Source organism: Podarcis filfolensis (genome assembly GCF_964270895.1).
Source record: "Podarcis filfolensis genome assembly, chromosome: 11".
Classification (NCBI taxonomy): domain Eukaryota; kingdom Metazoa; phylum Chordata; class Lepidosauria; order Squamata; family Lacertidae; genus Podarcis; species Podarcis filfolensis.
The window spans coordinates 2,724,295-2,744,288 of NC_139613.1; the positions used below are offsets into that span (position 1 = coordinate 2,724,295).

Genomic DNA, 19,994 nt, shown 5'->3' on the forward strand with positions numbered 1-19,994 from the left:
GCTCCCGAACGAAAGACCAGGAGGGAGAGAACATGCCAGTCGAGCATGTGTCTCTGCCGGGGTCCTACTCAAGTGTAGGCTGAACTCCTGACAGCAACATGCTCAAACCACCCTGCACCATTGAGCAACCTTGGCAGCTGGATTCTGCACCAGCTGAACCGTCTTCAGAGGCAGCATTGCCGTATCTAGCCTAGAGGTTGCCAGAGCATGGGCAACACACGGCACACCCCCCAACACCACCGGCCAAGTAGATGCACTCATGTCCTGCTTGTGGTCATCCCAGAGGCAACTATGGTATGTTCTTCCAAGCTCATCTTCCCTAGAAATAGTGCCTCTGATACCAGGCCATGCGCATGGCCTTCTCCTCCATGAATTTGTCTGGTCCTCTTTTAAAGCCACCTAGATTGGTGGCCATCAGTGCTCCTGTGGCAGGGAGTTCCAGAGTTAAACTATGTGCTGTGTGAAGGACAGGAATCTGTCCTCATTACAAAATGTCAGTTCTGGGCTTGCCAGCACTACATGAAGCATTGGTCTGCATGATGCTTACATAGGAGAATAAAGGCACCATCAAACCACACCTGTGGAGACAGAGGTGACCTATGATTACCTATGATGGTAGAGGATCCCTTGTAAAAACAAACCAACAAACCACATATCCATGTTTTGCAGCACAGCTGCACTGGAAAACATTGCGTGAGGAGCAAGTTGAGATTGTCCTGGGGTGGGTGAGGAGAGAGTTGATGGTAGCTGGCATGATGGGAATTGTGATCCCAAACATCTGGGGGGAACTAGGTTGGAGAAGGCTGCTGTAGGGTCACCTGTGAGTGGTTTGCGACCTTGGTGTCCGCCAGCAGCCCTGAAGAGTTAATTTTTATTTATTTCATAAAATTTATACACTGCTTGATTGTAAAAAGGCAAAAACAACCCAAAAGCTCAAACCGGCTTATGAAAAACAGATAAAATGATAATTTTCAATAAGAAAAAATAACTCAAGTTTTCCAAAATTGAAACTAACAACAGACTAAAAAGAGATTAAAACTCACACCAACTTTTTAAACATCTGGGCACGCTTGTATGAACAAAAATGTTTTTAGCAGGCGCCGAAAAGTGCACTGCAAAGGTGCTTGTCTGGTATCAATTGGCAGGGAGTTCCAAACTGTAAGCGCTGCCACTAAGAGATTGATTTTTTAGAAATGCAGAACCAACTGTTGAGAAAGTGGCGTGCCAAGAACAGGTGCACTGCAAACATGGGAGCCCCCAGAACACAGCGCTAATGAGCTAGGCATTTATTGGTGAATATTACAATATGCAATCTTCCCGTTTAAAACCCAGAATTCTCCTGCTTGCTTCGCCTCTCGCCACCATGTCTGAGGACCCGCATCCCTTGATCCAAGGACAGTTTCTTCTCCAAGATCTTACTAAGGAGGGTCACTTTCTCATCAGAAGGCGCCGCGCCTACGAACTGCGAGTAGCGGCTTCGCTCCCCAGATCCCTGGCTGGTGGTGGGTGAAGCGGTTTGACCAAGGGACAACCTCCCTTCCGTAACCTCTTTTCCTATTGCCTGCCGTGGCTCAGAAGCCGATTCCGTTGCCATATTACTCAGGACGAATCTTGCTTCCCAAAGCAAGGCCGTTTGGGAAGGTTTCGCCTTCTTCAGGGACACCACGGAATGGCTGTTTCTTGGGGAATTTTCATGCCTGCAACTCCCCGGCGCTTCTCTGCCTGCACCCGGCCAATTGCCACCACTGCTGCCTTCTCCTTCCTCCTCCTCCTCCTCTTTTACCATCCAGTCGCTTCTCGCGAACCCTTCCTCCTTGCTGTCCCAGTCCCCAACCTGCTCCCACTCCCACTCGGTGCTGAACTGGGACATGCTCCCCACCGACACGGGGCGTTGCTCCTCAGAGCCCGAGGAGGTCCCCTGATCCTCCTGTCCTTCCACCGCCTCTTCGTTGTCCGGGGCTGAGTGCCTCTGGAACCCTCCCTCTGCGCCCAGGAAGCCTTCATTTGGAGACACAGGGAGCGCTTGCCACTCGGAGTCTTTGGGGCTGTCGCTCGAGGCCGCCTCCATGCCTCGGGCTCCTTCATGGAGCGGGGCCCCTGCAGAGTCCTCCTCGCTTCCTTCCTTCCAGGAGGGAGATTTCAGGCTGAGGCATTCCTGGCACAGGGACTCTGAGGACCATCTTCCTAGCTCCTTGGTGGCGGAAGATGCCTGGCGCCCTGTGTCGGTGGCCCAGTCGGCATCTCTCATGGTCTGGCTGGGCGAGTCCATCCTCTTCTCCCTCCCCCAGCCCACCTTCCTGCCTCCTGTCCGCAGGCCGCTCCTTGACTTCACCTGGCGAATGCTGCCTGCCATCCTGTAGTTTCTGGCCACTACCTCCTCGTAGGACGACTGGGGTTCGACGGCGTATGCCTGCTCCAGGAAAGCCTGTTGGGGGGCAAAAAGGCTGCTTTGCTGCACGCTCTCTGTCCCCTGCAGAGGCCTAAGGTCTGCCTCAGTGGCTTCTTGCTCTGGCAGAGAAGCATCCCTGATGCTTTCTCCAGAGGATGGACCAGGAACTTGCTCAATATCCTCTGAGAGCAGAGAAGAGGAGCCTCCCTCTTTGCCATTTTCTGCACCTTCCTCTTGCTCCTGCTGCTGCCATCTCTGCTCTACTGCCAGCTGTGAGGAGGAGGAGGAGGCGGCGGCAGTGGCCTTCCTCGAAAAATGGGACGGAGAGGAGCAGTTGGGTAGCTTGCAAACCTTCCTGGGCTCCCAGCCAGCTTCAGAGCCCTTTGGCAACAGCGGAAGCTGCCCAGGTGGAAGGTGGCTGTCGTCTGCCATCCCTTCAAAGCTACCCTCCGGCTGCCATGGAACCCTTGTCATCATCTTCTTCTTCCTCTTCCCAAGGGATGTATTTGAAGAGCGTGCTGCCAGGTGAGTAATTCTTCCGCAGGTATATCTCACCCTCTGGGAGCTGGGATTCCTCTCCGGCCGACGGCTGGCATTGTGCACGTACTTTTGGGGTCTGCGAGTGGGCTGCGGGAGAGGGGGGACCCCAGGCTCCTGCATCCTGTCAGGAATCCCTGAGCGCTGCACTTGCCTGGGCTTCTTCAACCAAGATCCCTGCAAAGGTTTCTCCTGCAATCGGCTCCTGCGGGGAGCTCCTCTCCCAGCCTCCCAGCCTCCCCTTGCCTCCTGGGCAGCTGTGTGGTTCCGCATTTTTCCGCAGAGGCAGAGGGACGGCTCTTCTGTTTCCACCCATGATGCCTCTCCGCTGTCTTGCCCTTGTTCGGGAAAAAGCTCTGGGTGGTAGATGCGTGGATCTTCCCAACTTGAGCTGGATTCTTGTTCCGTTTCTGTCTTAAACGGGGTGTCTGACGTGTTGAGGGTCTGCTCATATGTGGACGGCTGTTCCTCTTCCTCCTCTGGTCCATGAGCATGAAAAATAAACGCCCTCGCTGACTCCTGGACCACTTTGGGAACGTGCCATCGGTGCTCCACTTTCAGGCCCCGGATGTGCTTCTCCAGATGTTCCTTTGTGCCTACATGCAAGAAATGCAGCTGTTTGGCACCAACTTGGACCTCCTTGCCTTTGCGTCCTTTCTTGGTGCCTGCTCTTGTTCCTGCGGCAATGCCCTTTGCTCTTGCTGCAGCGATTCTCGCTCCTGTGTCGGTCAAAGGACTCTCCTGCAGTCCCCGGGGAACTGGAGCAAATGCACGCAGCGACCTCTGGACGGTGGCTGGGAGGCCCCAGTCATGCTGGATCTTCTTGCGTTGAATGTGGAACTCCAGAAAGTCCTGGAGATGGCCAGCAAGGAAAGGCAGCTCTCTTTCACAGCTGATGCTTGCTGCTGCCAACGGCGTTTCCTCCTCCAGCTCACCTGACACATTCTGCCTGTCCTGGCGTTTCTGCACAGAGCTTCCCAGCTCAAACGGGGAGCGGATACGAAAGGCCTCTTGATAGTCATGGGGGTGAGTTTCCGGCCCCATTTCTACAACAGAAGGGGGCCTGGGAAGCCGAAATGCTCTCACAGCTTCCTGAGCGTGTTTTTGGAGGTCCCACCTGTGTCCTGCAGTCAGACTCCTCACGTGCGCTTCCAGACGCTCCTTCACCTCTGAGTTGATGAACAAGAGCCCCCGAGTCATAATTTTGACGTTTCCCTCATCCCAAGGAAACGGATGCGCTACGCTCTTTCTTGGTGGCCTTTTCTTGTGCGACTCAAGGGGAAGAGGGGCGAATGCCTGCAGGGACTTCAGCACGGCGGAGGGCAGGCCCCAGTAATGCTGGAGTCTCTTCCGTTGGATGTGGAACTCCAGAGCATTCTGGGCCTTTTGCGGCAGGAAAGGAGACGTCACCTCAGGAAAGAAGAAAGTTGACACATCAACACGGGCAGCTGAAGCTGCTGCTTCTCTCTTGTGGTGGAGCTTCTCCGTTGCCTCTCTGCTGGAGTCGTCTTCATTGTCTCCTTCTGTCCCAGAAGCCAACTGGTTGTCACCTTCAGTCTCTGAATCAGTCGCATCCTGGGGGGATTTTGAGGGAGGAGGCGAGGGCTGCGGTGGCCGACCCAGTTCAGGTTGGGAAGCAGGCCTGGAAGTCATGAAGGCCCTCAGTGACTGCTGGACACGTTCCGGAAGGCCCCACCTGCGTTTCTCAATCATACGCCTCAGGTGGCCGTTCAGATGCTCCTTCCTTTCTGGGCTGAGGAAGGAGAGGCTCCGACTAACACTCTGCATGTCTCCTTCCTCCCATGGAATCCGACGGGCCACAATCTTTCTTGGTGGCCTTTTCTTGTGCGACTCAAGGGGAAGAGGGGCGAATGCCTGCAGGGACCTGAGCACGGCGGAGGGCAGGCCCCAGGAATGCTGGAGTCTCTTGCGTTGGATGTGGAACTCCAGAGCATTCTGGGCCTTTTGCGGCAGGAAAGGAGACGTCACCTCAGGAAAGAAGAAAGTTGACACATCAACACGGGCAGCTGAAGCTGCTGCTTCTCTCTTGTGGTGGAGCTTCTCTGTTGCCTCTCTGCTAGAGTCGTCTTCATTGTCTCCTTCTGTCCCAGAAGCCAACTGGTTGTCGCCTTCAGTCTCTGAATCAGTCGCATCCTGGGGGGATTTTGAGGGAGGAGGCGAGGGCTGCGGTGGCCGACCCAGTTCAGGTTGGGAAGCAGGCCTGGAAGTCATGAAGGCCCTCAGCGACTGCTGGACACGTTCCGGAAGGCCCCACCTGCGTTTCTCAATCATACGCCTCAGGTGGCCGTTCAGATGCTCCTTCCTTTCTGGGCTGAGGAAGGAGAGGCTCCGACTAACACTCTGCATGTCTCCTTCCTCCCATGGAATCCGACGGGCCACGATCTTTCTTGGTGGCCTTTTCTTGTGCGACTCAAGGGGAGGAGGGGCGAATGCCTGCAGGGACCTGAGCACGGCGGAGGGCAGGCCCCAGGAATGCTGGAGCTTCTTGCGTTGGATGTGGAGTTCCAGAACATTCTGGGCCTCGTGCTGGAGGAACGGCAGCCTCACTCCGGGAAATAAGAAAACACTTGCTTCATGCCCCACACGTGTCACTGTTCCCCGCTGGCCTTGCGAGAGGACCTTTTGCTTCTTGGTTGCCCTCCTCCTGCCCTCTGTTCCTTGAGGAGAGCCTTTGTTGCCGTCGTCACTCGTCTGATAATCGTCTCTGGCCGCCTGCCAGGATTTGCACTGGCAAGGTAAGAGACCCACTTCAGATTGGGAGGGGGGCCTGGAGGCCATAAAGGTCTTCAGGGATTGCTGGACGCGTTTCGGGATCTCCCACCTGTGCCTGGTAGTCAAGGTCGTAATGTGGGCCTCCAGGCGCTCCTTGGTGTCTGGCTTAAGGAACGAGAGGTCGTTGGCGATGACCCTCACTTCTTCTCCATCCCAACGATGTGTCTTGGGGGCGTCCTCTCCCCGGGGGAGGGCAAATGGGGCCAGGGCATCGAGGGACTTCTGCAAAACAGATGGAGTGGCCCACGCATGCTGAATTCTCTTGTGTATGATGTGGAACTCAAGCAGCTGAAAGGCCTCGTCCGTGAGGAAAGGTGGCTTCAGCGTGGACGATATCTCGGCAGTTGTGCCCACGTTCCTGGCCGGCCGTTGTTTCCTCTGATGACCCTTTGGCTTTTGAGGGGATGCTTTTTTGGACGGCTGCAGCACCAGGGACTCTTTGCCCTCAGAATAGGAATGGATTTCTTGCCGCTGGGACGAGACGCGGTGGTGTTTGGAGACTTGTACAGGAGACCTCCTTTCTCCAGCATGGAGAAGCCCCATCGACTCTTCTCCCTCAGAATGGGAATGGATTCCACACTGCTGGGAGGAGTCGCGATGCTGTTTGGAGACTTGTGCAGGATACCTCCTTTCTCCACCATGGAGAAGCCCTGGTGACTCTTCTCCCTCAGAATGGGAATGGATTTCCTGCTGCCGGGGGGAGTCATGATGATATTTTGAGAGTTGTACAGGACGCTTGCTTTCTCCAGCATGGAGAACCCCCTTAGACTCTTCTGCCTCAGAATGGGAATGGATTTCCTGTCTCTGGGGCGAGTCATGGTGACGTTTTGAGAGCCGCACGGGGTGCTTTTTTTCTCCCGTACTGGACTTCTGTTGAGCAGGGAGAGCTGCCCTCACTGAACGCTGAACCATCTGGGGCAGCCCCCACCTGTGCTCTGTGGCCCACCTCTTCACATGGGTTTCCAGGCAATCCTTTACATTTGGACACAGAAAACGCAGGATCCGGCGAGGAATCATCGCCTCCGTCACAGACTGTGGTGGGTGGGCAGCTGCGCCCCCTTTCCCTTGGCCCCCTGATTTCTCAGGGCTGACAAGTACTACTGCTCTAGCCTTTGCAGGCCCTTGCAGCTCAGGGGGAGGTGGGGCAAAGGCCCGTAGGGATTTCTGTACAGCAGACGGGAGGCTCCAGTCATGCTGGACCCTCTTGCGCTTTACATGGAATTCAAGATATTCCCTGGCCTCATCTGTAAGGCATGTTGTTACCACTGGCAACAGGTCTAATTCTCTCTTTGGAGCCTCTCTTCCATGCCATGAGGTTCCCAGGTGCCTCCCTCCTGGAGATAGCTCTGAAGGTTGCCCTCCTGTTCTGGGTAGTTGCTGCCGTTCACTTTCCACCTGCTTCTCCAGCGGGCTCTGGGCTTCTCCTCCAGCTGCCTGGAGGCGCTGGCCACGAGTGCCCAGAGAGGTTTGGAGGTCTTTGCTGCAGGTGCATAGTGGAATTTGGTCAGCTTGGGAAGGCGATGCAGCTGCCTGGAGGCGCTGGCCACGGGTGCCCAGAGAGGTTTGGAGGTCTTTGCTGCAGGTGCATAGTGGAATTTGGTCAGCTTGGGAAGGCGATGCAGCTGCCTGGAGGCGCTGGCCACGAGTGCCCAGTGGGGTTTGGAGGTCTTTGCTGCAGGTGCATAGTGGAATTTGCATCTGGTCAGCTTGGGAAGGCGATGCAGCTGCCTGGAGGCGCTGGCCACGGGTGCCCAGAGAGGTTTGGAGGTCTTTGCTGCAGGTGCATAGTGGAATTTGCATCTGGTCAGCTTGGGAAGGCGATGCAGCTGCCCGGAGGCGCTGGCCACGAGTGCCCAGTGGGGTTTGGAGGTCTTTGCTGCAGGTGCATAGTGGGATTTGTGCCTGATCAGCTTGGGGAGCAGACCCAGGAGGCAGGAACACCTTGACCGACTCCTGGACTAGTTTGGGAAGGCCCCATCGGTGTGCTGCAGTCCGGTGCTTCAAGTGGGCCTCCAGGCTCCCCGCTGTGGCGGGATCCAGGAAGACCAGGCGCTGGGTTGTCACGATCCTTACTGCACGGGTTGGAGACCTTTGCAATTTAGAGGGGGGCCGGGGAAATGCAGAGAGGGATTTCAGAATTGTGGCTGGCAGGCCCCACGTGTGCTGCAGCTTCTTCCGCAGAACGTGCATCTCCAGAAGATCTGAGGCATCCTGTGTGAGGAAAGATGCCCCCCACTTCCAGGGTTTAAGGCCTGTTGCTCCAGGGCCCTTGGGTGTTTCTCTCCCCAGGGCCTTTGCCGAGCTTCCGACTGCGGCGATTTTTCCTGGCAGCGGCGGCCCAGGAACTTTCCCGTACATCTTGGTCAAGGATTTGATTTGCAAACTGGGTAGGCCCCAAAGACACGTGAGATGCTTCTGCTTGATGTTCAGCTGGATCTTCAACAGAGCCTCTTGCTCGACAAAAAGCAGGAGGGGCCTTCTGGGTCTCACCCCAGAGGGAAGGGAAGGAGGTTTAGGGAGAGGGGCTCGTCTGATGGGGCCAGCAGGTGCCTTCATCAACTGGAATTTGCTCTCCAGAGCCTTCTTCTTGAGATGGGTATCCAGAGTAGCTCTGGTAGAGCTCTCCAAACATTGCTTCTTCACTGGGGGAACATTGCAGGTCTTCCTCAGCCTCGCATCAGCCGCCCGGGATCCCGTGGCCTTTGTCAATTTCTTTTCCTTGCCACTCTGAGGAAGCGGAGCCCTTCCTGGGGGAGGAGTGGGGAGAAATTGCTGCAGGGAGTCCAGGACCTTCCGCGGCAAACCCCACCTCCGCTGCAGCTTCCTTCTCTGAATGTGAAATTCCAGGAGGCTGCACATGCGCCGAGGAAGGAAAAGCAGCTCTTGACGCAGCACACAGATCTGAATGCTGGTCTTGGGAAGGCCGGGCAGCCTGGGTGGTCCCTGCATAAAGCCCCAGAGCGACCTCTGCACGAGGGCAGGAAACTCCCACATGTGCTGCATCCGTTTCCTCCTGACGTGCAGCTCCAATTCCTCTCTGGACAACCTCTGGAAGAACAGCGTCTCCACTGCCAAAAACTCGAAGGCGGCCCCTCTGCGCCTGGCTGGAGTTCGGAAGGGCGGCCGGGGGGCCATTGCAGCCACCGCCTCCACGTAGCGTGTCCCCAGCCCCCACAGGGAGGCCAGGTAGTTCTGCTGCACGGCCAGTTCAATCTGACCCATTTGATCTACACTGAACAAGAGGCAAGAGCTACGGGGTCTCAAGGTCGCCGAGCCGGGACGGATCAGCCTGGGGAGAGTCTGGCTGAGGGACAGCGATGCCCTTTGCCTAGAGTGTCTGGGCACAGCAGGGAAGGCCCCTAGGTGCACCTCCAAACTCTTCTTAGTCACGTGAAGCTGCAGCTTCTCCAGAGACATGCCCTCCAGTGGGAGACACAGCTTGGCGGAATGCATGGCTTCACCCACCATCCTTCTGCCCTTCTCCCTGACCGGCTCAACACCCTTGGCACCAACTGTCCACGGTTTGGCACAAGCCACAAAGCTGGACTCCCGCGAAGAACTTCTCACCGGCAGCATCTTCTCCCCCGAGAACAGCAACTGCATCGATTCGAGGATCCTCCTGGGCAATGCCCACTGCCTCTGGAGCTTCAGCCGCTGGATGTGGTGCTCCAGGCGCACGCGGGTGCTGCGAGGAAGAAACAAGAGCTCCCTGTGCAGCGTCTGGACCCAGATCTTGGTTCTGCGGGAAGCCCCTGGAAGCGGCACCTGTCCTGGCAGGGGGGGACCTTGCATGAAAGCCCTGAGAGAGCTCTGGACAGAGACGGGGAAGCCCCACTCGTGCTGGAGCTTCTTCTTTCTCACGTGCTGCTCCAAGGACTCCCGGTCCTCTTGCAGGAGAAACAGAGTCTGGGCCTGGGAGAACCCAAGAGAAGCCTTCCTGGACCTGGGAGGTTGTAGGTGCGGCGCAGGGGCCATTGCGCTCAGGGCCTCCACATACCGCTGGCCTAGCCCCCAGAGGGAGCTCAGGTGGTAACGCTGCACAGACACCTCGATCTTCTTGAAGTCCTCGGCCAGTACAAAGGTCAGGACGAGCTTCCGGGGCTGCAAGGGCTTGACGCCACGGAGAATCCGCTTGGGCAGAGGCTGCCTGGATGTCAAAACCACCCGTCTCCAAGAGCTCACAGCAACAGCCGGGAAAATCTCCCAATGCACCTCCATGGACTTCTTGGCCGAGTGGACCCTGATCTTCTCCAGGTTCTGGCGTCCCACACTGGGGAACCCCCGGGACACTGCGTCCGCTTTCCTTTTACGGCAGACGGCGCAGAGGGTGCCCACGACGGGGGTGACAGGGAGGCTTTCAGGCCCAACTTTCCTGAGCGTGCTTTTCGCCCCCCGTTCAGCAGGTGATTTCTGCCGGTGGGCAGCAGCCTTGAGCTCCGGAAAGAGCGACCTCAGAGACTCCACCACCCTCCTCGGCAGCCCCCAAAGGCGCTGCAGCTTCATCTTCTGCACATGCAATTCGAGGCGGTTGCGGAAGCTCTGCGGAAGGCACAAGTCCTGCACCAGGACACGGGCAGAGACCCCCGGCTGCCTCAGGGGAAGCAGAGGGGGCGGCTCACAAACGAGGTACCTGAGCGACCTCTGGACAAGGACTGGGAAGCCCCACTCGTGCTGGAGCCTCTTCCTGCTGACGTGACGCTCCAGAGCTTCTGCTTCTGTTTGTGGAAGGATCGTCACCTGCACTCCGCTGAAGGTGAAGGCTGTCCTCCTCCGCCTGGAAGGTCCAGGGGACCTCATTGCCCTAAGCGTCTCCGCGTAGCGGGTGCCCAGCCCCCACAAGGATGCCAGGTGGCTGCATTTCACTGCCACTTCGATCCGGCTCACCTGCTCCGTGAACACCGAGAGAGGCAAGGGTCTGCGTGGCAGCAAAGGCTTGTGGCCTGGGCGGATCACCTTGGGGAGAGGCCTCCTCAGAATGAGGAGCCTGTATCTCCAGGAGACTCTGACGGCAGCAGGGAAGACCTCCAAGTTCATCTCCAGGCTCTTCTTTGCAAGGTGGGGCTGCAGGACCACCTGAGTCTTGGCCAGCTGAGTGGGCGGGAGCAGCGGTGGGGCTGGAGCAACCATCCTCTGGGCCTTCTGCCTTCTCTGCCGACCGACAGCACACGGCTTGGGGCCCGTTATGTTGCCAAGCTGACCCTGTGGGTAGAGGAGCTTCATGGAGTCAAGGACCCTCTGGGGCAGCCTCCAACGTTGGTTGACAATCCTTTTCTGCACATTCTTCTCCAGCTGCCTCTGGGTGGCCCTGCTGAGGAAGGAGAGCTCGGGTATGGAAATGGACACCTCACTAGCCCTGGCGTTCCTGGGGCAAACCTGATGGCAGGTTGATAGGAGGATCCGGAGGGACCTTTGAACGAGCCCCGGGAGCCCCCAGGCGTGTTGCAGAGTCTTCCTTCTGACATGCCACTCCAGCTCCTCTCGGGCCTTCGGACAGAGGAACCGAATGTGTGTAGAGGTGAAGCCGAACGCCGCAGATCTTCTGGGCAAGGGGAAGGGGGGCGCCTGAAACACAGCACCCGGGAACAGCTGGGCAAGGGACCTATGGTACAGCGAGGGCAGCCCCAAGCGATAGGTCAACTTCTTGTGGGTAATGTTGAGCTGGATGTGACCGAGAGCTTGCAGGTCCAAAAAATGGATCTGCTGGGATCTTGGCTCTGGAGGTCTCAACCCAGGCGGGATGACTTTGGGGAGCGCAGGCTTCGGGGCTTGAGGGGAGGCTTTCCGAAACTGCTGGATTTTAGGAGCGGACACACCCAGCTGCGTCTCAAGGGCTCTCTTGGCCAAATTCTTCTGCAACGCTTGCTGCTTCCGGGCACAGCTCAGCGCCGAGCAGCTCTCCTTTGCAAGCTTCTTGGAGGAGCTCGGCTTGGAGCCCGTTATGTTGCCAAGCTGACCCTGTGGGTAGAGGAGCTTCATGGAGTCAAGGACCCTCTGGGGCAGCCTCCAACGTTGGTTGACAATCCTTTTCTGCACATTCTTCTCCAGCTCCCTCTGGGTGGCCCTGCTGAGGAACGAGAGCTCGGGTATGGAAATGGACACCTGACCAGCCCTGGCGTTCCTGGGGCGAACCTGATGGCAGGTTGATAGGAGGATCTGGAGGGACCTTTGAACAAGCCCCGGGAGCCCCCAGGCGTGTTGCAGAGTCTTCCTTCTGACATGCCACTCCAGCTCCTCTCGGGCCTTCGGACAGAGGAACCGAATGTGTGTAGAGGTGAAGCCGAACGCCACAGATCTTCTGGGCAAGGGGAAGGTGGGCGCCTGAAACACAGCACCCGGGAACAGCTGGGCAAGGGACCTATGGTACAGCGAGGGCAGCCCCAAGCGATAGGTCAACTTCTTGTGGGTAATGTTGAGCTGGATGTGACCGAGAGCTTGCAGGTCCAAAAAATGGATCTGCTGGGATCTCGGCTCTGGAGGTCTCAACCCAGGCGGGAGGACTTTGGGGAGCGCAGGCTTTGGGGCTTGAGGGGAGGCTTTCCGAAACTGATGGACTTTAGGAGCGGACACACCCAGTTGCATCTCAAGGGCTCTCTTGGCCAAATTCCTCTGCAACGTCTGCTGCTTCTGGGTACAGCTCAGCACTGAGCAGCTCTCCTTTGCAAGCTTCTTGGAGGAGCTCGGCGTCTTCTTCTGAGGGAATGTAGGCGTCTCTCTAGGCTGTGAAGGTGGCTTCATTTGCCTGAGGGCCTCCTGCACCCTCTGGGGCAGCTGCCAATGCTTCATCTGGACCATTTTCTTCAGGTGGAGCTCCAGCCTCTTCTTTGCTCTCTCAGCCACAAAGGAGAGGGCTTGAGGACCCGTCACCACAGTAACACCCCCAGGGCCCCGCTGGGGCGCAGGACGCGGAGCAGAGGGCACGAAGCCTCGGAGGGACCTGAGGAGGGCTGAGGGCAGCCCCAGAAGGTGCTGCACCCTCTTCCCCAGCAGGTGTGATTCCAAGCTTGCTACCACGGCCTGGTCCAGAAAGGAGATGTCAGCTGCTGTAAACACGAACGCCTGGGCCCTGCTGGAAGATGGGTCCCTCGTGCTACGGGGGGCTTCACTCCTTCCCTCTCGAGGTGACGTCGTCTTGCGTCCCCGGCCATGGCTGGCCTCACTGGGCGAGCTCTGCGAGTGCATTCTCATCCGGAGAAAGAAACTCTCTGTGTCTCTGCCGCTCATCTGGGATTCCGCAGAGCTCTTGACCCAGCCGGAGTCCCTACGGCGCTTGCGCGGTTTATGGGGAACCTGGCCGCACCTGCAAGATTTGCCGCCCTCCAAGCTGCTGAAAGACAACTCTGACAGGTTGGAAGCAGACGCCGTCCAGCTCATCTGTGACATCTCTTGCGTAGTGGACAAGAAGAGGACTTCTTCCTCCCGGCCGATTAGGCCGCCAGAACGGCGGCTGCTTCCCCTCGAACCCTCGGAAACACGCTCTGCGATGGAGAAGGTTTGCTCCCTATTGTCCGCCGGGAAGTTGGAGGGACGTAGAGGCCTGCCGCACGAGGCTGGTCTTGTCGGGGTGACGGGAGGATCTCTAGAGATGGGGTCAGGCGCGCTGGCACTCTGTGGGAAGGAATCAGGGGTGTCAAGCTGGAGCGGGCGCCCCACACAAGGCCCATGGGAGAGCGGGGCCCGGAAGCTGGGGAAATTGTAGTCGCCTGCTCTGCCGCCGCTCATCAGCTGCGAGGCCTCCTGAGCTGCTTGCTCACACACCTTGCAGGCCACGTCATCGCACAGCAGTTGGCGGACAGAGCTCCCGGGAGCCCTCTGGGCGACGCCGTCTTGTAGCCTGCAAAACACCTTGTGCTTGATACCTGCGATGAGAAGAAAAGGCTTTATTAGATTTCTAGACCACCGTTATCTTCCAAGGATCTCAAGGTGATGTTCATGATTCTCCTTCTCCCCATTTCATTCTCACCACAACCCGCTGAGGTAGGTAAGGCTGGGGGATATCTGGTTCCCAACGTTGTGATAGGTAAAAGTAAAGGAACCCTGGATGATTAAGCCCAGTCAAAGGTGAATATGGGGTTGCGACACTCATCTCGCTTTCAGGCCGTGGGAGCCAGCATTTATCCACAAACAGCTTTCCGGGTCATGTGGCCAGCAGGACTAAACTGCTTCTGCAGCAATGGAACACCGTGACAGAAGCCAGAGCACACAGAAATGCCATTTACCTTCCCGCCACAGTGGTACCTACTTATCTACTCACACTGGTGTGCTTTTGAACTGCTAGGTTGGCAGGAGCTGGGACAGAGCAACGGGAGCTCACTCTGTTGTGGGGATTCGAACTGCAATTGTCTGATCGGCAAGCCCAAGAGGCTCAGTGGTTTAGACCACAGCACCACCCGGTGTGATAGATCAACATTGTGATAGATGACAAGCTAAAAATCAGTGATATTCTGATTTATCACTATATCTGAAATAAGGACGGCTTCACGGTTTTCCTTGCATCGTGCTGAGGCAGCAGAGTTAACAGGCTGTAGGAATTGAGAGCAGCAATGGTTGGCTTCATGGTTTCCCCCACATTGTCCTTTTTGCATAGCAAACACACACATCATGATTCGCAATATATTGCTAGGTCAAAAAACAGTATCATGATATGGACCTCAAAATGGTTTTGGATGATACATCGATATATCGCCCAGCTCTGGAGGTAGGTTAAGCTAAGAGATAGTGACTGGCCCAAGGTCACCCAGTGAGTTTTGTGGCTGAGTGGGGATTCGAACCCTGCCCTCCCAGGTCAAAGTCCAAAACTCTAACCGTTACGCCACTCTGGGGCTCCTGCTCCCAGTTAATGGCACCCTGCTGCAGTTTTGTCATGGTGAATTTATCTTCTTTCTTTCGAACTTTAATAAGTAATCAAGAGAGTTCACAACGAAGCAAAGAAACAGGTGGCAACTTCCTGTTAGAGATCCATAGGATATGGCTGGATATGACCTCGGGACGTGAAGTCCCTCTCTACCTGGTTTCTGATGGACTACGACGAAATGGCAAAAATTACCAGGAATTACAATATTTTAAGCCACCCCTGCCAAAAAAATAAAAATTAAAGCCCCCTATCCAGGCAAAAAGGCCATGGATAGTTAAAAGCCCCAAAGGCCTGATTAATAGAGGAATGTTTTTGCCTGGTGCCTAAACATATGTGACAAGGGCACCAGGTGAGCCACCACGGAAAAGGCTGTATTTTAAGTGTGGATTTTTTCCGGTATACACATTTGCATGTGATTTTGCCGGATAGAATTTTTATCCCAAAGAAAATGGGAGAAGCGCAAATCTCAAAGAGAGGCTGGGCTTTCCTTCTCCCGCCGCTTCTTGCCAAGGGTGAATGAGGCAGGATCGCCTGGGAATGCAAACGGAATCGAAATTCTCCCTTCTTCCCACGACCAGCTTGGCAATGTCCCAAATGTAGAATTGTGACTGGAGGCAAGTCTTCCCTCTGTAGAAGCTCAGTCCTGGCAAAGAACTCTTAATTATTGGCTCCGTCTAAATCTAAATCCACCCGGTCTACTGCCCTTAGTAACACAAGACCCCCATAAAAGTGTGTGGTCCAAAATTGTGCACCAAAAACTCCTCTCCTGCGGACTCCACCGACATCAGCTTCTCATGACGGGCTTTATTAAAGCAAAAAGGCAAATTGGACGGCGTCTGAAGGACTTAGAGCAACAGAACAATCTGGCCATTATAAAGAAATTCTGTCCTTGGTGTGCCTCCCCCGCCCCTTCTCAGTTTGATTCCCTGGCACCGTATTTGTATAAATTAACTATCCCAAAATACAGACGTGCCTTCTTCACACTGGCCAGGTTGGATGTGATGCCCTCTGCCGTATTGAGGGCAGATACCAAAAGATTCCAACTGAGAAACGACTCTGGCCCTGTGGAGATGGCAATCTGGAAACAGTGGCTCATGTTCTCCTGTCCTTCCCCCTTTATAAAGATCTGAGGAATGAGATCATCACCCAACTCCTACTTACCATCCCAGGCCGCCCATCTGAGGCCACATTGGTCTTTCTTTTATCAGATCAAAATGATCAGACAACAGCAAAGGTTTCTAGGTTGATCGAGGGTGCAATGAGATTAAGGGCCACTATCTGAATAATAATCTTGGTCATTTGATTGCCCTTTTTACCCATTGCTGTCTTTTTTATTTGTATATATTTTATTTGTATATATCGCTTGTTTTATGTTGCTATGGCCGTTGTCTAATGCGAATAAAGTTTATCTTATCAAAGGTCTGCACCCGAGGAAAGGAGCTGCGGCGAAGGAGCAGGGGGCCTGGAAGGTGACTTCTTACCTTCCTCGATCTTCTTCCGCCAGTCTGTGACCTTCCGAAAAAACTGCAACGAAGGAAGAAACACAAGCAGAGAGAGGTGTCTGGCTTGCAGGAAACAAGGGAACAGGAGCCTCTGCCTTTGTTTCTCCCCACAGCCCTCCCCATCCCAAAAGACTTCTTAACCCACATCTGTGATTTTCAAGCATGGTGCCATGGCACCCTGGGGTGCCTTGAATAGTGGTCAAGGGTGCCACGGGCAGCACTGGCCTAAGTCCCTCTTCCTTTCCCTTCCCTCTCTCCTCTGATGCTCTCTTGCATCTCTGACTCCGAAGGCTTGCACAGCTGTTTGTTGCAGCAGCCCTGGCTCCAAGCTCCCCAGGCGAATGGCGTGTCTGGAGCTGGCCAGGCGGTGCTGGGTTAGGGTTACTAGATGTCCACGGTTCCCAGGGACAGTCCCCGGATTTGCAACTCTGTCCACGGGCAAATTCCTTCCCCGGATTTGCAAATCTGTCCCCGGGAAACGTGGCAGTGGCAGCCTCAGCAGCCCGGAGCCAGCCTGGTAGCGCAGTTGGCTCTGGCTGGCTTCAGGAGCTGCTTGCTGCCACTGCCATTGCCAGAAAGAATGTAGTTGGTCGAGGGAGCCGTGGACTCTGACCTACATCATTCGTTGTCTCCCTCCCCCCACAAACAGAAACAGAGCGCCTCCGGATCACCAGTTTAATAAGCATTCATCCTGATTTGGGGAGGTTAAATCAGGTTTCATCAGGCAAGTCTCATTCTACATTTCCAATGTGTTTCCCAATCACTTTCCTTCCTGCAAAAGGTACACAATCTTTCAGGGGAAGCGGGATTTGCTGCACAAGGGTTCCAAATCCGCGTTAATTGTGCAACTGCAATATGCTAGTATGCGACGGAACCCCACCGAAAAACAGCAACATGTCAGATCTTTGCACATCTCGGCGCGCGCACACAGTATGTCTAGGAGTTAAAACCCCCGCACACCCCAGCACTCTGATCAAACCCACCTGTCAGTGTTCCTTTTGACCCAAGGCTGCACACAACCTGCAAAGTCATGAACTCCCACGCTAACACACCACCCAGTACTGAGCAAGCAATTAAACCTGATGCATTTTTAAATCTTCCAATTTTCTAGTTCTCATGAGAACTTTGAGTAAAGTTTGATTGAAAAGGTTGGCAGTGCCTCATTCCCACAGCCCGTTTTATACAGCAAAATCAGCACAAATTATATTTTCACTTCCTCACCCCTTTTCTAATTTTGGCATCCTAACCAGGGGATTTTGTTCCTCTCCCACTTTCCCTAGCAGACGATAACTGCATGAGGCGCCATAAGACACAACATTCATGAGCATCCTGCCCAAAGCAGAGGAACAAATATTTCCTTACTCATTTCCAGCAAACAGAACCCTTGGATTATGGACGGCTGTTTGCAAAGACTCGGTGGGCCAGCCAAGGAGACTTACTTACCGGTTGTGCGAGAGAAAGGAGCTTTGGTGGAATTTCAGGGCAGAACGAAGGACGTCTGCAGTTTTTCCGCAGCCAGGAGTAAGCGCTGGCCAACATAGGGAAACCTCCCAGAAGTTTCCACATTAAATAGAGGACCAGCACCAAGACGGCATTCCTGCTCAGGGAGGAGAGCAATTTCCAAAGGAAAGCAATGCTTTTGTAGGAAACCATCTCCAAAGTCGAAACAAAAATCCACGGCATTGCGTTCCTGGCCAATGCTGGATTTGCTTCTGAGCAAGATGCCGGGAGCATTCTGGAGCGCATCACAAACGTTTCCGTGCAGGCGGAAAACACCTTTATTGCATCATCGTTGAATGTAAGAAAGGTCTGCTGGATCAGGCCAAAAGGGACCCATCTAGGGCAGCCAACCAGACGCCCCAGTGGGAAAAGCCACAAGCAGGATCTGAGCACGAGAGCCTTCTAGCAACTGGGATGCAGAAGCATGGCTGCCTCCAACTGGGGATAGCAGCCATCGATAACTGTCTCCACCATGAATTTGTCCAATCCTATAATAATAACAATAATAATAATAATAATAAGTGTTTATTTATACCCCACCCTTCCTGGTTAAAAAACCAGGCTCAGGGCAGCTAACAGCAAATATAAAACACTGATTAAAATACGACTTTAAAACAGCATAAAACACAACATAATATGCAGCATCAATATCAATAAAATTCAAAAATTCAGGGGTAATTCTTTGGGGGGAAACAAACAAACCCCAGTCAGTAGACATCAAATGATCACCAGGGCTAACTGGCCAAGTTGGTCCTACTATGGCCTAACCTGAAAGTCACTTGCCCTGTTGTTATCTTTTCATTCAGCAGCCTAACAGCCCATGGATAGAAGCTGTTCTTTACCCTGTTGGTGCGACTAATCGTGCTTCTACATCTTCTGCCCGAGGGCAGGAGATCAAGAAAGTGCTGGCCAGGCTGTGAATCATCCCTGAGAATTTTCCTCACTCTCCTGAGGCAACGTTCTTCCGCAATGTCATCCAGCAGATTCACAGGACAGCCCATAATTTCTTGTGCTGTATTCACCACCCTCTGTAGGCAGATCCTGAAGCTGAGGCTCCAAGACTTTGGCCACCTCAGGAGAAGAGAAGACTCCCTGGAAAAGACCCTGATGTTGGGAAAGATGGAGGGCACAAGGAGAAGGGGACGGCAGAGGACGAGATGGTGGGACAGTGTTCTCGAAGCTACCAGCATGAGTTTGACCAAACTGCGGGAGGCAGTGGAAGACAGGAGGGCCTGGCGTGCTCTGGTCCAGGGGGTCATGAAGAGTCGGACGCGACTAAACGACTAAACAACAACAATCATAGAATCATAGAATCATAGAGTTGGAAGAGACCACAAGGGCCATTGAGTCCAACCCCCTGCCAAGCAGGAAACGCCATCAGAGCACTCCTGACATATGGTTGTCAAGCCTCTGCTTAAAGACCTCCAAAGAAGGAGACTCCACCACACTCCTTGGCAGCAAATTCCACTGTCCAACAGCTCTTACTGTCAGGAAGTTCTTCCTAATGTTTAGGTGGAATCTTCTTTCTTGTAGTTTGGATCCATTGCTCCGCGTCCGCTTCTCTGGAGCAGCAGAAAACAACCTTTCTCCCTCCTCTATGTGACATCCTTTTATATATTTGAACATGGCTATCATATCACCCCTTCACCTCCTCTTCTCCAGGCTAAACATGCCCAGCTCCCTTAGCCGTTCCTCATAAGGCATCGTTTCCAGGCCTTTGACCATTTTGGTTGCCCTCCTCTGGACACGTTCCAGTTTGTCAGTGTCCTTCTTGAACTGTGGTGCCCAGAACCGGACACAGTACTCCAGGTGAGGTCTGACCAGAGCAGAATACAGTGGCACTATTACTTCCCTTGATCTAGATGCTATACTCCTATTGATGCAGCCCAGAATTGCATTGGCTTTTTTAGCTGCCGCGTCACACTGTTGGCTCATGTCAAGTTTGTGGTCAACCAAGACTCCTAGATCCTTTTCACATGTACTGCTCTCAAGCCAGGTGTCACCCATCTTGTATTTGTGCCTCTCATTTTTGTTGCCCAAGTGCAATACTTTACATTTCTCCCTGTTAAAATTCATCTTGTTGGTTTTGGCCCAGTTCTCTAATCTGTCAAGGTCGTTTTGAAGTGTGAACAAGTTTGTTGTTATTGTTTGTCTGTTTATTGTTCCTTCCCCCCCCTTTTTTCGTTCATTGATGTATTTTTTCTTTTTTTCTGTTCTTGTGCATCATTTTGCTTTGTGGTTTTTGTTATTATTGTGGACAATCTAATAATTTTATTTTTTATTTTTTTTTAAAAAAAGAAAAAACTCTGAAATGAAGACTTTTCATTTTGGAAAAGAGCCTTCCTCCTCCGCCCGCGGAACCCCCCCCCAAACCCCCCTGGGGGGAAATCTCCTTCGCAAGGACCCTGCGCATCTTCCGCGG

At 54.3% G+C, this 19,994-nt stretch overlaps 1 protein-coding gene and 1 long non-coding RNA gene across 3 annotated transcripts in view; one reads left to right on the forward strand and one right to left on the reverse strand.

Moving 5' to 3' along the window:
- LOC310744506 overlaps positions 1-19,994 on the forward strand; it is a 101,314-nt gene that overhangs the window by 19,216 nt on the left and 62,104 nt on the right. The gene's annotated exons all lie outside the window — the stretch shown is intronic.
- Positions 1,272-17,794, reverse strand: LOC310745189 (uncharacterized protein). Of its 2 annotated transcripts, XM_083577294.1 has the most exons (4): positions 17,516-17,794; positions 16,052-16,094; positions 13,475-13,575; positions 1,272-13,324 (listed from the first exon to the last, which is right to left on the reverse strand). In XM_083577294.1, exons 1-4 carry the CDS (start codon positions 17,753-17,755, stop codon positions 1,322-1,324), a joined length of 12,387 nt encoding a protein of 4,128 aa, XP_083433420.1. In that variant the 5' UTR covers positions 17,756-17,794; the 3' UTR covers positions 1,272-1,321. The 2 variants fall into 2 exon arrangements, with proteins under 2 accessions (XP_083433420.1, XP_083433419.1); XM_083577293.1 differs by having other exon boundaries at positions 1,272-13,575.

Excerpts from the sequence above, each read along its gene's own strand:
- LOC310745189 (XM_083577293.1), bottom strand. The coding sequence starts at position 17,755 with ATGCCGTGGATTTTTGTTTCGACTTTGGAGATGGTTTCCTACAAAAGC. Across the intron at positions 16,095-17,515 it reads TCCTTTCTCTCGCACAACCG|TTTTTTCGGAAGGTCACAGA; the intron begins GTAAGTAAGTCT and ends CCTTCGTTGCAG. Across the intron at positions 13,576-16,051 it reads GCGGAAGAAGATCGAGGAAG|GTATCAAGCACAAGGTGTTT; the intron begins GTAAGAAGTCAC and ends TTCTCATCGCAG.